At 34.6% G+C, this 16,849-nt stretch overlaps 1 protein-coding gene across 1 annotated transcript; it reads right to left on the bottom strand.

Moving 5' to 3' along the window:
* Positions 1–654: 654 nt before the first annotated feature.
* LOC138309679 (perlucin-like protein) lies at positions 655–9,279 on the bottom strand. Its single transcript, XM_069250891.1, has 4 exons — positions 9,276–9,279; positions 7,033–7,169; positions 5,802–5,892; positions 655–893 (listed from the first exon to the last, which is right to left on the bottom strand). Exons 1-4 carry the CDS (start codon positions 9,277–9,279, stop codon positions 655–657), a joined length of 471 nt encoding a protein of 156 aa, XP_069106992.1.
* Positions 9,280–16,849: the final 7,570 nt, after the last annotated feature.

The following is a 16,849-nucleotide window of genomic DNA, read 5'->3' as shown; positions in this document are numbered from 1 at the left end:
TAAGATCAACTTAAGAATACTCCATCACTTACGACCTCTTCACTCTCGGACTATCCCATAGTAAAATTGGAGGCAGCTCAATGGAAAATATCTGATCCAATCACAAGCCTGCAAAGATTATTGTTTAAAGACTACAGAGGGAGCGACCCCCAACATCAAAGCCTCATAACCAACTGCAGTTTACTAAATTACCTGTTCTGTTCTGTTGTCTCCAATTGTACTATGAGATAGTCCAGGGGTATAGTGATCGGAACCCCTGGGGTATCGAGGATGAAGAATATTGTATACCAACTTTTTAAAGTACTTTGAATCAATTTCACGATCGATCTTCACTTTAAAACATGCCTGCGAGTATAAACATCGACGGATTTAAAACTTAAATGAAAGTTCCTATCACTTTAAGTGATGTAGATACCAATATTCGCATGCGAAAGAAAATTGGTTGGCAGTATACCCTAATCAAATATGAAAGTTTTATTTTGGTATCGTCAAGTGTGTAACAGTATTGGATAAGTCCGCGAGTTACTCTCCTTTGATATAACCTCTCTAGTAATGCTGGGTAATAAAGCCAGTCTTCATCCACCATTGGAATGAGTTATTCGTGTTTACAAAGTGAACGAGATGTCCTAAGACCACACTTTCAAATTATCAGCTCTAGGCCTCCAGACGTCTGATCTCGCAGATGTAGTGGAGATTGTATCCAATACACACACAATCGTGAATCCTGAAACCTTCCCCGGTCTTAGTATATCCGCATATTTGTTGTTCAGAATAATCCGGTTCTCCAGGAGCCCAGGATCTCACTGAAGTATCAACCAACTCGCTATTGCTGAGAAAGTACCAACCATGTGATCCTTTCATCGCACGACCGGTATACACAAAGTCACTTGGCACTGGAAAAAAAAAAGAATTGTAGAAAATCGTCAATGTCAAACACAATAAAATCTTGCTTGTAACGGGCATTTCCATTCGCTAAAAAATTGCTTAATCGGCGTTGATGTTTGTAACGCCACTTCTGATTGGCTGAAAAAACAACGTAATTATTTCAAATGAATAAAACATCCTCGGTCAATTATGAAGAGATAATCTATAGTAGGTTGAATCATGAGAGTTAATTTGAATATAATTATAACACGAAATGATGAGTGTACTCTCATTATAAACTGTTTTATCTACACTACGAGTTTTGTGTTATATAATATGACTGAAGGCAAGGTCTTAAAGGGCGCCGCCAGATGTTTCAATAACCATGAATTAAGCAATGTTAAAAAGTTCAATTTATGGAAATAACGGAGCCGAATTTTCTGTTTATTTTTTATTCATATATTCACACTCTATCCTTGTCCCAAAACCACCATTTGAGAAGGAAATTCACATAAGAAAAATTTTTTATTTCCGTAACAGATATTCCGTTTTAGGTCAGCTGATTATATTGGAAGGTGGTCTATCACTTGAACGCTTGCAAATAAAGAGCAACAAGTATTAGCTTCCCAAAAAGCTAGGTGGGCTACGCGGAAGCTTAACCCTTTGGTTGGACAGAATATGGAAATTAAACAATGATATGATGATATTGTTTAGCAATTTTAATTGTTCTGTTGAAAGCCATTTTATAATTTGTGAGCTTGTGTTAGTGCAATGTAGCCAGATCTAGTACAGACGAACAGTTTTAATAATAATTTTACTGCCAACAAATTAAAAAAGGGTTTTATGCAGAGATTGCTAAGCTCTGAGAAAAGGCAAAGAAAATATTGAACTTAATCTAATATGTTTCTATGTTTTTCTATGGTCCGTTTTCATTTCGCTTTTAGTATGTACTGTCATCTCGCATTTTAGTATGTTCCGTGTCCCGTTAATAATATGTCTGATTATTAATGTTACACGAATGTGATTTAAATTAAATAAGAAATATAAAAGTAATGTCTCGAACATGGTATACTACTACAGATATATTTGTTCCATCTGTAAATGGAACCAGATTTAATTAAAATGTCCGATTAATTTCTAGAAAATCCTTATTCAGAATACTTTTACCACGAATGCTTGTTCTACATCGAAATCTAATAAACAGATGCAAGCGGACACATGTGACCATACTTTATCAGGAAGATTGCGTCCGAATCCGGACAGATTAAAGTCTGTTTCCGTAATTCGTTTAAATATTACTTCAACAGGCAGTGCTTGTAATACACCGAACATCCATCTGATTCAAGCGTTCTTGCTACATGGCTATCCTGCAAGATGACGTAATTTGCATCCGATTCTAACTGCTACGCCTCATGCGGGCCAGCAATAACACTGAGCTTCTGTCGGATTACGTTCGTCGGATCATAAAAGCGTTTGTCTTACGCACTTTGTTGCAAATATAAAAATAATGATATCCTTAACAATTTTGAAATGAAAATACACAGTACATTGATAATTTCAAGGACTCTTCCTGTCAAAATGTACTTCGTTTTACTATTGTAATTAAATATGGATAATTACACTGTCAAAATTAATTTAAAATCTTATTTGATTTTGTAAAATTAAAACCCTATGCATTGTAATTATTGTAATTCCCAAACTGTTGGTAACTGTTAGTGGTAAAATATTGAAAGTATTCCTGAATTAGTTGTTATAATTAAAACGGATATCGGCGTGACGTCATCAAATTTTAGCTCAAAATTACGAATTGTTTTAACAACAAAATACAGAAATACACTTAACGCAAAAGTCGTTGAGTTAGCAATGTCGCACTGACCTATACTAACCGTTAATATATCTATGTTTTAAGTATTTGTTGAACCACCACTAACGGGAAACACATCCCGGCTTCAGTTGAGGTTTTAATGCAAGTGGTAAAATTGTCTCCCTTAAAACTGATCATGATTTCTGCATTGATATATAATTAAAATATGTTGGTTTTTGGTTTAGTTTGTTTAACGTACTATTGATAGCAAGGGTAATGTAAGGAAGAAAGAATGTAAGAAAAACCAGAGAAAAATCACCGACCAGCGTTCAGTACCTGGCAACTGCCCCACACGGGATTCAAACCCGCATCCCAGAGGTGTCTGGTGGCAATATGTCGAAAGACTTATCCACTAGGTGACCGCGCCCCCAAATATGTTGGGATAGGGGTAATCATTTAAAGGGAGAAATGGGAATATTACTCGGTTAACTGTTAGATGCGATTGGTGAAAATGTGTTTCCCTTGGAAACTGAAATTTATTTCTACATTGATATGTGATTATATATGTGTACTTTTTTGTTCGGAGTACAGGGAATCATTTATGAGAGAAAACACGAATATTACTTGTTAAATGTTAGATGTTGTTGCTTAAAACCTATTTTCCTTGGCAACTGAATTTTATTACTGCATTTATATTGTAATTGTGCATGTGTCAATGTCTTACAGGTTGAATATAGTATTTAGGAGAAAGAAAGTAGACTTCATAGAATTCCATGAGTTTGTGTACGCACTTTGTTGCAAATATCAAAATAATGATATCCTTAACAATTTTGAAATGAGAATTGACAGTACATTGATAATTTCAAGGACTTTTCCAGTCAAAATGTACTTCGTTTTACTAATGTAATTAAATGTTGATATTTACTCTTTATTTCATTATTCTAAGAGAAAAAAGATAATCACGGCACTAGAATAAACTTGACCTGAAATTGTTGATGTTTAGTTAAAATTGTATTTATTTTACTTTAACGTCAATCCTCGACAGGGACAGCCTGTACTCGTCAAACATATTTGCTTGATAAACCGGAAGTTGTAACACGTCATATGTAAATAAAAATTGACCTATGAAGTCCATTTAGACATTCTACTATCAAAGGCGGTGTTCAAGCTAACGTTAAAAATCCCATAGAAACTGCCCACAGCCTAATTTTATTGAAACTTTGCATATCGAAAGTACTACAAGTTGTCTCTTTCAAATGACACTACTTTTTCCTTTTGTGATTTTAAAAAGGCCCGAATTCATCGTATTCATTTTCATTAAAACTATCTTGCACAAACATGCCAAAATAAGTTAGCCTTTGTTAAATATTCTACATGTTTTATTTATAAATCATTTGAGTAGGTCGTATACTTTATATTTGAGTCATTTCTTTTAGATTTTCAACGGAAACGTTTGTTTGAAATAATAATAAATAAAAAATAAAAAATAAACACTTTTGGGAAAAAATGAAAACGAATATTGCTCTTTGTCATCTGACTTACACTGTTACGAGTTTTGTCTACAATTTTACCACGCATAAAAATACTCTCTTGATATTTTCTGTCTATGTGTAAATTAATTTTGAAATTAAAATCCCGAAAAATAGTTTTTGAGTGACTTGAAAATAAATAGTGCAGTATAGCAACGAACCACTTCTTTGTTAGTATACCTAGTATTTTCAGTTTATGATTCCAGAGTCCGATGTAAGTACACAGTAATAATTGTAACGAAATAAATGCCTCATGATTGGTCAAAATTACAATTGTAGCCTTTGTTGTCTGGTATTCTTTTTAGATTAAACATGTTTTATTTGAAAATCAAATGGAACTCTGTTTCCCTCGTTAATCATTTTAAATTCAATTTAAAATAGTTTTTAAATACATAAATGGGATGGATAATCTTAATTTGTATCTTTTGAGTTTGAGTTGCTGACGAAAATACATTTCGTTCCAATAATTATTTGATTTCTGATATTGAAAAATAAATTGTTTGTTTCACCTAAGAGTATATCTAGTTGTTATGCTTTTTTGTACTGTTAGGGAAAATGCAAGAATAAAAATGCAATGCGGTATCTATGGTCAATTTGTAATTTACAGTCATCTTGGGCAAATATTTTTTTTTCTCAGAAAATTCTCCCGCCTACATTTCTGCCTATGAAATGCTATTTTCCAGGATTTCATTTTTTTAAAAGTATCTGTTATAAGATTATACATATGATTTTAATATGGTTTAAAGTGTGGACAAAATCATTAACATGCCAAATACAGCAAACCCTATATTCGCATTTTTTATACTGCCAAAATACTTAGTAAATATTATTATAAATGGATATAAAGTAAAGAATGAATTATCATTTATTAACATAAATAATTAAAATAAAAAAGAATATGTTCAAAAGGTGGACACAAGGGGTCCCCTTGCCATATACCAAAAGTATTGTTAGAAAACATCATTTTAGGCCCTTTATGCCTTTTTAAAAAATACAAAATAAATAAAACGTACATATAAAGTAGTAATGTACTTGTAAAGACTGCAAAATTTCCAAAAATATCAGAGCGTGGGGAATTTTGCAACCTTTGACCTCGTATTTCACGAGCGTTCTGAAATTTGACCATATGATCATCGCAGTCGGGAGTCAACCTGCCTTCACATATTTCGTTGATGCTTACAAAGTGAAAACATTTATTTAAATAGTCTGGATACAATATGTGTTATCTTTCTTAGACTTTTGATATTTCAACAATATTTAAGTTCTTGTTCGTCGCATAGCAACGAGTTTAAGAAAGAAGAAGAGTAGTAAAAATCTCCAATTTAATACAGTTTATTGAAGAAAATTTGTCTTTGTATTTTGAAATCGCATATGTAGTGTTTAACTTTTTGGTGGAAATTACATGGACGGAAAAAGGATATTTTCTTACTTAGAGAGTAAGACAGAGAAATCTTTACCCTCGGCAAGCACCTGGTTAGATAATCCTGAATCTCCATCCTATCCTCAAGGTTGGGTAAGATCCTATTAGTATTCGGTGAATGTATAGGAGATAACGCTAAAGATTTAAACGAAAATAGGATACAATGAAATCACAGCTTACTTACGAACATGACTCGGCGGCTTTCGCTGGATGAATTGAGCCTCCTTGTCTGTTTTGATTTCAACCAAATCGGCTCCCATCAACTCACAACGCCTCTGGAACAATTTGTAAGCAAAGGTAAAGTTGTAACTATAAACTTTACGCTCAATGTTATTTTTTTAACATCTCAATATCGCTTGGGAAATGATCACTGTAAAACGAAAATCAGAAGACCAAACAAATATTTTTTTATATTATGACAACATGCTTATAAAGATTTAACATATGACAAATATTTATTACACGCGTTTAATATAACCTCTCTGCATTGTAAATGACTGATTCCGATGAATGGTACTCATTTCTACGCGAGTGAAAAGATCTTGTTTTACTTCGTATTTTTATTTTGGTTTGAGCATGATAATCGATGAAAACATCTTTCAAATCTCCTAAATCAAACGGTAAAAGTAAAGTAAAACTTAGCGGTGACAAAACGACGTCCTGCATAACGACAAACGTGAATGACGGTTGTAGAATGTGACGTCACAAAAACGTCACAATATAAAATGTCGCTTGCGTAGTCGCTTATGCTCTACAAAATTGATAGATTTAAAGATTTTCCATTGCATTAAATTTGCAAGCTTTTTTTTGAAAATCGTTTACACGTAAAAATTGACAATGTGATGCATGATAAACCCAGATTAATATTTTAAATAAACTGGTTATTTTTCGCACTTTTTATTACGGCGCATTGGTATTTGTCCGACTTTTGGTTTTTAGTGACACGGTCCGAATCGCAACTGATCGATTGATTGATCATTTAGTGGAAAACTCCTAAGAGGAAGACATAAAGGCTAATATTAGTCATATGATAAATCAAATCTATCATTTGTTTCCCTTCTTATTAGACTTATGATACTTGTTTCGATTTTTTCATTTTTCGCCAACGGTTCGCAAAAATGAAAAAAATAAAAACTCGTATTATACATCTGATATGACGGTAAACGAATGGCAGTTCTTCTATATGTTAAATACCATTTGGCATTTACGTTTATTTTTCTGCTTCTGTTTGATTGAGGCGGGAAACGAAAAGTTTATTCTATAAACAAACAAGCATCAGAAAAATGAATTGGCATCCTAGGAAAAAATATTGTCCATCTGTTGTTGAAGAAGCACGTCCTTAACTGAAAAGAACGGTGAATAGAGCCTATTTAACGAAACAAGGAAACATGCTGGTAAAAAGAAGAACAACTTACTACAGCTGTAGCCCACTCAGCTCTTTCGGATCTCGTCGAGACGTAGTAACATTTTTCTGGCGATTCGATCCATCCGTCCTTACAGTCACGTGATTTAGAAGTCGTTGTTGTTGTTGTTTTTGGTGGTGTTGTTGTAGCTACACCAGATAAAATAATTAAAAAAAAAAAAAAACATTACATAAAATACATTATAGTAAACTGATTATGTGGACGAGAAATTCTATAATTGCTTAAAACTGTATCAGTATTATCACAGTCATCAGAAAACAACGCAATAATAGTAAGATTTTTTTATTGAATATTTGGACAAGGACTTAAAATGTATTTGAATATTTTTTTTTCTCATAAAACTACAACAGAAACGAATGGTGCTTGAAAGTCTCTGAATGGAGTCACTTCCGGTGCACGCGCTGGATACAATCAAACTGCGACACAGTAGTAAAACGATGTAAATGTTCTTGATTTCGTCGTTAATTTTGTCCATTAGAGTACAGTTAACACTGTTTTATTTGCTATTCTCTAGATTATTTACAGAGCAGCATGGAATCATACAGGTGGGTGATAAATGATTTTATAAACACACAAAAACCGTCACCGTGTTTGGCCTAGCTACACTGTACATGTGTACTGTGCACACTAAGTCCGTGTAGACAATAATATAGTAATAATATATCATATGGGTGTCATACCTTACAATTTCACATTTAATTCAATTTTATCATACATATGAATTACTTTTACTTTGATTGAATATCTATCCACGTAATTGGTTTGTTATTGTACTGCTGCTATGGGTTTACATATGAAGCAAATTACATGTGATTGATGACAGTTTCAGTCTTAATGTATACATGTATATACGTAGGTTTGATATATCTTCCAATGCTTTGTTATTCTCAGTTGATGTGAATACATCTTGCAGACATTTCAAATGCCAAAGAAATATAATAATATTGCATACATGAATGTTCAATGCAGGGTCAAAATAGGGTTGTTTAATAATATGGAAAATGTATGAATTATGTCCACAAATGCACATGTACTTTGCATATTACATTTCATTTTAAAAGGATTCAATAACTGAAACGTGTATTTAATAGTGCATAAATACTAAGTAAAATGTATTTGATATAGAAATATTTACAAACACTCAGAGCAGGGAGAAAATAACATTTCAACCTGAATAATGCTAATATAAATAAATGATTGCACAGATTAAAGTGAACAGTCGGGCAAGGATGGCTAAAGTCGGTAAAAATGGTGTGAATGTATCCAGTATAATTTCTTATGAAATGGAAAAATAAAATCTCTCGTCAAAATCTGTCTGCGTACGAAGAAATTGATTTAAAGTTCGGGAATTCTAAAACGTCCTCCCGGCTCACTATGTCCGTGGTTACATTTCCACGCAGCCTCGCTTTCAATGCTTTCAACTTTTCTTTACTTTAATGGTCAGAACTGGGAAACTAAGCAGAACTTGACCGTCGTATCAATATGTGAGAACTTTTGGAAGGCCAATGAACGCATCTAGACTGGTTTTCTTTGCCCGACTATTCACTTTAAGAAGACCAATATGAGGGATAAATTACAGAAATGAAAGACATTTATGGAAAAAAGAAAGAAGAAGAAAATAGTAACTTGCAAGATGAGTGAAAGAAAGGGAAAACAATGAGAGTGGAAAAAATAAAAACAAAGAAAAAAACTAAATAAATGTATAACACCATTTAAGCACACAGCTTTTTACATGGTATTCTCTTATATATGCAGGATATACAATGTCATTCATACACTTTCTGTTTTTTCCTTCAGGTTTACATGCATATGTATACCATATTTCTGTCATATACACTTTTTGATAATTTTTTTCTTTTTGACAGAGCTCATGGCAGTGCCATAAGATGCTTTGATCCAGAACCATGAATTTATGCTTTCTACCTTGCTTTGTTTGTTTGACTTCTGCATTAAGTAATGACCAAGACATTGACTGGCTACATTTTGTTTACTTTTTCATCAAACTACCATTTTACCATACAAGGTTTATTTTCTGATCGACATGGGAAGCCGAGATGACTAAAAAACATCGTTTTTCCATATTCTTGCAAACGCTTTATGTTATACAAACGTTGTATATTAACCCTTAGATATAACCATGTATTCTAAATGTGCCTGATTTGTACTGATTACAGATACTTTATCGTAAGCAACGGATTACATTAATTTTTAATTCAAACATACGAAAAACTTACGCATGATTTCACAGATGTAGTACAATCTGAAATCTGAACAATGACAATCCAACATCAAAAAGTTAAGACTTTATATCGGTGCATCCACACGACTACTGTCCTGCATCTGGCTGTCCTGGATACGATGACCTCGTTAATGTGTCCACTGGTCCATCGTCACTGATAAACACCCACACTTTCTTATGGTTCCCCTTACGTCCAGTGCATATCATTTGATATGCTGAAAGTATTAACATCAGCAGCGTATTTCAGCGTAGCATTTCCATTTAATCATTAATATTAGAGAGAAATTTATAAACAAATATTATTGGGGAAAATTTGTATTTTTCAAAATAAAAGTAAAAACTTTACCTGCTATTAATGATAAAGGAGGCACTTCTTACTAAAACTTAATTACAATAATGTTATCCACTGTAGGAGTGCAGTGTTCTGTAAATGGCAATTATATTTGTATGATATTATATTTTTGTGTCAATAAGTTGAAAAACTTTTTGCAACAAAATCATTTGATACAAAAAAGATAATACAATCAATCACTGTCTACTAAAGAGATTCAAACAGTATCGATATCTTGGAATATTGACATTTAAGTGAGCTATTGAGTATGTTTTTTGGAAATAACTTAATCAATACTTTTTTACGACAAGATTTACGATATACTATTAGCTATATGCTTACAAATGCGTGACGGCAGATAGTGCATGACAAACTGAGCCTCTTCGTCCGTTTGAAACTTCACTAACTTTGCCGATTTTGAATTGCATCGATTCTGAAACAAATTTTCATTCGCTTGTCACTTCCATAAATAGATTGGAATATCACATGACTTTAAAATAATACGTTTCACGGAAAAAATGAAGCTGAATTGTGCCACTTCAGACTGATCTCTCATTTATGACAGCTTATATTACCACTCAAACCCTGTAGCCTAAAACCATCTCTGTATTGGTATCTGTTTAACTGTGTAATCTTGTATTCGAATTCATAATATTTTTGCAGAACATTCTACCAATCGATTATTCGATCGGCAATTTGGACTCGAACGTGTCTCACGGACATTGTAGAAATTACTTACAAATCAATATGTTGGTTGAGAAAAGTCGGAGTACCAGGAGAAAAACCATATTTACTATTTCACATTATTTCACATATATTGCACTATTTGTTACTGCGGTACACTAGTATGATTATATTCATTGTAATACAAATTAAATGTAAACGATGCATAAATGTAATTCTGATAAACTTCACGGATCAAATTATCATAATATGATTCACAGACAAAGACTACTTTCGTGTTACAAAGAGAAAGATTCTAAATGCGGACCAAATCTCATCTTTGGCAAAAAAGCAGAAGCAGTGTCGCATCAACAAAGGCTGCCTATATTCGCTGCAAGTTAACAGTCAATTCATGCAAGAAGTGCTTCGCAAAGGACACGCGACAATCAGTGCTTGTACAATTTAATTCAGTCAATACGTTCACTCATATTGAAGTTTTTCTTAAACATCAAAGGACGACTAACATTCACAACTAATCAAAACCATAGCAGTAATATGTTTTAATCGATTATTATCATTTGATCTGGACGTGTAAAATATATACAATGTATATATACCGCTTGCGTACACACACCATCCTCGATAAACTAGGAGCTCCGATCACTTACGATCTCTACACCCCTGGACTATCTTATAGTAAAACTGAAGGCGGCTCAGAGGAAAACAGCACAGGCATGAAAAAAATTCTACAGAAACTACAGAGAGAGTGACGCCCAGCTTCAAAGCCACACTGTCAACCACAGTGTACCTTTGTGCGGCTCTTGGTGTGCATCAAAGGGCTAAATTACCTGTTCTGTTCTATTTCTTCCAGTTTAACTATGACATAGTCCAGGGGTGTAGAGATCGTAAGTGATCGGAACCCTTGAATTATTGAGGATGGTATACAAGTTGATCCTGATAGACCATGGGGGAGAACCAGACTCGGTGCATTTTACAAAAAACATGTCTTATATATTCCAAATAATATACATATACAACTTACGATAGCAGTGGAACAATCCGTCTTGGTACAATGTATCGGTAATTACGTCAGAAAGGACATGGAGTAGTGGGTAACCAGACGGGGGAGAGAAGACGTGTGGCTGTACCTGGTGGTCTGACGATTTCCTGATGATGGACTGTCTCTGTCCTGGGTTTGATCTTTTCTACATTTGCGAAACCTTACGTAAGTCACCAACGTTAAACTAAATTGTTATATCATTGTTATTTCCTTGCACAACCAAGTATCCCGTCATTGTCTATTACAGATTTATCTCCCTTGCGGGAAGGTATTGATTGGGACGGCATTATACTATTAACGATACTCACGTTGTTTTCTTTTAAAATGTGACTTTATACAATGTACTCGCAAAGACATGACGTCACAATCTGTATCAAATCGCAAAGGGAGATAACTCTTTATTGCGCACATACGGAATAGGCATTCACCCATTATTACACCAATGTCAACATGTAATTTACAGAAGTTGACCTTATAGATTTCACCGTCTTATTGATTATTTAATGCATATTACAGATTTACCTCCCTTGCGGGAAGGTATTGATAGTGCCGTCATTATACTGTGAATGTAACGTACGTCGTTTTCCAAAATTAATGCGATGGAAAATCTATGAATTTTGTAGAGCGTAAGGGACTACACATGTGACATTTTACATTGTGACGTTATGGTGACGTAACCGATTGACTTTTGTCGTGAAAACACGTTCCCTAACAGTCATACACGGTTGTCGTTATGCAAGATATCGATTGTTCACTGCTTGGTTTTACTATACTTTTTTCCGTTTTTTTAACAGATTTGAAAGAGATTTGTTTTCACCGATAATCATTCTCAAACTGAGAATTGATACTGATTTTACGTCTCGTTATGAATCTACATGTTGGTATGGTGTCGTCGTTCAATTCATCGTTTCATAATAAAAAACACGAAGTGAAAAAGATCGTTTCCCACGCGAAGAAATACGCGCCATTCATAGGAATCAACAATTCATGATGCAGATAGATTATGTTACACTTGTGTATTAAATCAAATTTATGAATCGGCTTTATTGAATGGAAAAACACGGAAGTCATATGATAGATAGAGGATCTTAAATGAGTGGCTATGTGATTTGAAATGTATCCAACGGGTTCAATGATTTGATATGCTACAAATTATTCCAGAGTCGTTGCAAGTCAATGGGATCCGATTTGGTTGAAATCAAAACAGACAAGGAGGCTGAATTCATCCAGCGAAAGCTGCCGAGTCATGTTGGTAAGTAAGCTGTGATTTCATTGTGTCTCATTTTCCTGAAGCCATAGCGTTATCTCCTAACCGTTTACCAAAGATTGATAGAATCTTTCCCTACTGCTAGGTTTACACTATGTTCCCGGCGGCCACGGCAGCCCCGTTTCAGACCACCGTGGACTGAACGTGGTGACCGCGAGACAACGTGAGACAGCGCAGAAGGACGTGATAGACAAACGTAAGCGGTCGTGAATACAGTGGATGCCGTGCCAGATTTTTATACTGTCAAAAAATTTGCCACGGCAGTCACGGTAAAGATGGTGAACGCCACAGGACGTAATAAAACGGGATTGACGTAACAAAACGTAACAGTGCGTACGAGGCCGTAACAAAACTTCCTGACGGTCCGTGGTGGAACGGGCAGCAAGCACGTTCCCCGAAATCTCACGGTGATTTCAATTTTTGTGACGTTCTGTTGAGTTTTTTCCACGTTTTATCACGGTTGATGCAGATTGGCTGCACGTTTTGTGCCGTTTTGTCCAGGTTTGTCAAGGTTTTGACGGCAAGCCAAGGTGAAAGATAGCCGTTTCGATGCGTTCTGTAAAGGCACATCACGGCTTGTAGCGGTTGAAAGCCCGACGTGATACGACGTGTTGCGTCTTACTACGGTCTTACGTTGCAAGATATATGTGATGGAGTATCATTGCCTGACCTGGTTCATATTTGCTACTTCATGGAGTTATTTGTATTAATAAATAGAAATAGTCATTATCAAACACATTTAAACCATAAAATCATACCAAGACTATTATTGCAAAAGGCAGATTAAGTGAGAACCATTGGCTATAATAATTATAATTTTGTAATCAAAACGTGTTTGAAATGACATTTTCGGCAATAAATATTGTTTCATTTGCTCCAAAAAAGCCCGGCATCAGACTTTCATCCCTAGTAAGCCTTGGCGGACCGTGAAAAAAAGTATCGGAGCTTGATCAAAACGTGTAAAACGTAGCAGATCTCATCATATCGTAACAGGCCTAGAGAGAACGTAGTGGTATCCTTGATAGACCGTGCTATAGCCGTAGTGTACCTTTAACCTCCGGGAATAGCACTTTCCCCTATATCCACGGTCCACCACGTAATCCGTAAAATACCGTGGCAAAACTTCACAAGACCTAGTTCAACTTGAATGCAGAGACAAAAATAGCCAAAATTCCACGGCGCACCACGTTTCGGGCAAACAGGGCTACCGTGGTCGCCGGGAACATAGTGTAAACCTAGCATACCTTAAGGGTAGGAGCGTCAAATCTCTACCCGAAGGAGAGATTCACGACTGTCTAACTCGAGACTTGCAGAAGGTAAAATTCCTCAGAAAGTAGAGATTTGCCTGTCCTACAATCTAGGTAGGGCACGAAAACAATAATCTATTTCATAAAATGTATCAAATTTGAAATTCTTTACTACTCAAAAACTTTCTTGAACTCATTGCGCAGTGACAATCAAAAATTTTAAATCATTTCGAAATTCCACAGGTTTAGGAAAGATAATACATATATATACAAATATGTGAAGGTATACAAATATGTGAAGGCAGATTGATTACCGACTTCGATGATCATTAGGTCAAAAGTTCAGCATGCGCGTGAATTACGAGGTCAAGATCAAATTTGATATAGAATGTCTAATTGGATTTCACAGGCTAATGTTTATTTGTATATGACGTTTTACATACCGTTTATCACGAGAAAATGCTCGACGCGTGCAGGCTGTCTTGTTTTGGATAAAAGAGAAATGTCTGATGGGGTAGAAAACACGTTTCCCGTCGTTGTCGAGCCATTTTTGGCTTAGGATATTGAAATAATATCAATAATATCATAATTATGTAGGTTCCGCTGGGATTTTTGTAGTTGCTCATATCGCATTTTGGGAACGATTGGTCAGCAAGATGGCCTTCCTGCCGCCATCTTGGATTTTGATATTGGAAGTTTGTTACCGCTATTTCTCAGAAGGCAATAAATGGATCTGTCTTAAAATTCATATGTATGTTCCCCTACAGCCCTAGTTGTCCATATTGTGTTTTAGGAACAATCGGTAAACAAGATAGCCTTACTGTAGCAATTTTTGTTTTTTATGATGAAAGTTTGTCACCGCTTTTTTTCAGAACGTACTACGCATGTATTATGTGATGTTTATAAAACATCATATATGTATGTCTGTCTATTCCAATGATTTCCAAAGCTTAATTCGTCAAACCATAAAGTTTTCAATATATCACCAAAGAAAAAATATTATGTCAAAATTTTTGCCCAGTTATGGCACATTTATGTTGTTGGTCATTTACAAATGTATTCCAGAATAAACATTCAAACACAGCATTGTGTTATTTTCATTTCATTCCACAGATTTATCAAAATAATAGAAGATCTCCACTGAACCGTTTACGATGTGACAAAATATCCTTTGGCTTGGTCATGCCTGGATATTTAAAACTACAATAATGTTATTTGACTGTTGGTCTTTTTATTGGTCATTTCTGCAAATTATGGTATTTCTTATCTGGTAACATAATACCATCCACAACATCACTTTAATTAAACCTTCCCAAGTCTTAAGAAAGTGGCACTATTAAGAGGTTTTTTCACAAAGTACCAGACTACATTGAGATTCACAGTTTCTGTCGAGACACTTGGCCCAGGCTCCGAGACATTTAACCGAGTTACTAAGTTTCGAGAAAAACCTTATGTTTTTCGTTTTTCAAAGGGCAATAACTCCACCAAATAGGGTCCGAGCCCTTGGCACATTTAACCATGTGACCAAGTTACAAAAACATCGCTTAAGATTTGTGAAAGAAGTATGTGGAGACACACGATGTGGGACCTGCAATTATATCAACGAAGGGACGAATCTACTTTTAAAGACCAGGGAAAAGTAACGCGTAATAATATTTTAAGATACAAAAGCAAACATTTCATTTGCATGTTTGATGCATCTGTGAATGCTTGAATGTATAAGTATCGTATCTACATATTCATTACAATATACAAGTGTGTTATATATGTACGGTGAGCCGTGAGTGCAATCGTGTTGCTCGTTTGATGTTTTGACGATAAGTAGGATTCGTATTTATAATCTTAAACAATATGTTTGCTTACTATAGCAAAGTGTATGAATTACACACAATGTTGTTAATTATAATGATGCATATGAAAGCGAATGATGGAAGCTTGTAAAATATCTTATGAGTTGAGTTGTGTTATATATGTTATCATGGAATATAGATGTCAAGGCTAAAATGTTTAACACATGCGATATATAAGGATAAGGGTTAACCAATGTATTAATGTTATTTATTTGCTGTAGCTTATTAACAAGGCAGGACTACGATTGACTGAGGATTAAAACTATGGAAGCACGTCAGCCCGTTCCATCTAGCAATGACTGCAGACGCCTTTACATTATTATTTTGTGATTCGTCGACGGAGGACTACATACACTACAAAGACTTAGACTTTGTGGTATTTTAACGCGACAACTGGGATAAGCTAAAGACTTATTTCTGTGAAGGATATATTATAATTAGCTAGGTGTTAATATTAATATATATATTTGTGTAAGGGTATTAATGTGTACCAGAGCTGTATGATGAACTGCTTAGTGAGTGTAGTAGAGTATGCCTGTAATAATGAATTTGTTCATGCACATAATGTATATATTGTACTCAGTATTAATGATAGTGATTTCACCACAATTCAGCATCACCATACTCGGTAAACGTTTACAGAAGGTCCCACTTCTAAAGAATTCTACAAACAGGGAATGCACTGACTGAGCAAATACGCTCACCAGAAACTCGGGAATTTGCACTCAATGCACATCTCGGCATTTTTGGTAAAGGCTATCATACCATAGCCCGATTTTACATGATGAGAGGTGCTGGGATTACAAAGAACTATGCAAAGAAAATATGTTTGTATAATTATTTAAAACATTATCGAATGGTCATTAATATGTACATAATTGATTTGTAATAATAATCGAATAATATGATACCTATACTTATTGACAGTACCGTTACCTCCGCTATTATGATGCTATCATTTTCGATGGCATCATCTTGTTTCCAAGGTAAAGTAAATTAAATATTGCCTGAATATGACCTGAAACGTTAGGAAAAGAAATGCCGCATTGATATTTTTATTTTTAGCATGAAAATATATACATATAAGATTATATTTCATTTTAGGAGTTGTATTTTAACATTTTATTTGTCATAGTTACAAGCAAAAAAAT

The sequence above is a fragment of the Argopecten irradians genome, chromosome 15 (assembly GCF_041381155.1).
Source record: "Argopecten irradians isolate NY chromosome 15, Ai_NY, whole genome shotgun sequence".
NCBI lineage: Eukaryota > Metazoa > Mollusca > Bivalvia > Pectinida > Pectinidae > Argopecten > Argopecten irradians.
Note: the sequence above shows the minus strand (reverse complement) of the source record. Positions and strands in the feature narration are given on the sequence as shown.

Bases quoted from the DNA above. Each gene is read 5' to 3' on its own strand.
- LOC138309679 (XM_069250891.1), bottom strand. The intron at 5,893-7,032 runs GTAAGTTGTTCT...AAATTGTTCCAG, and splicing joins CTGAGTGGGCTACAGCTGTA to AGGCGTTGTGAGTTGATGGG. The intron at 894-5,801 runs GTAAGTAAGCTG...TTTTTTTTCCAG, and splicing joins AAAGCCGCCGAGTCATGTTC to TGCCAAGTGACTTTGTGTAT.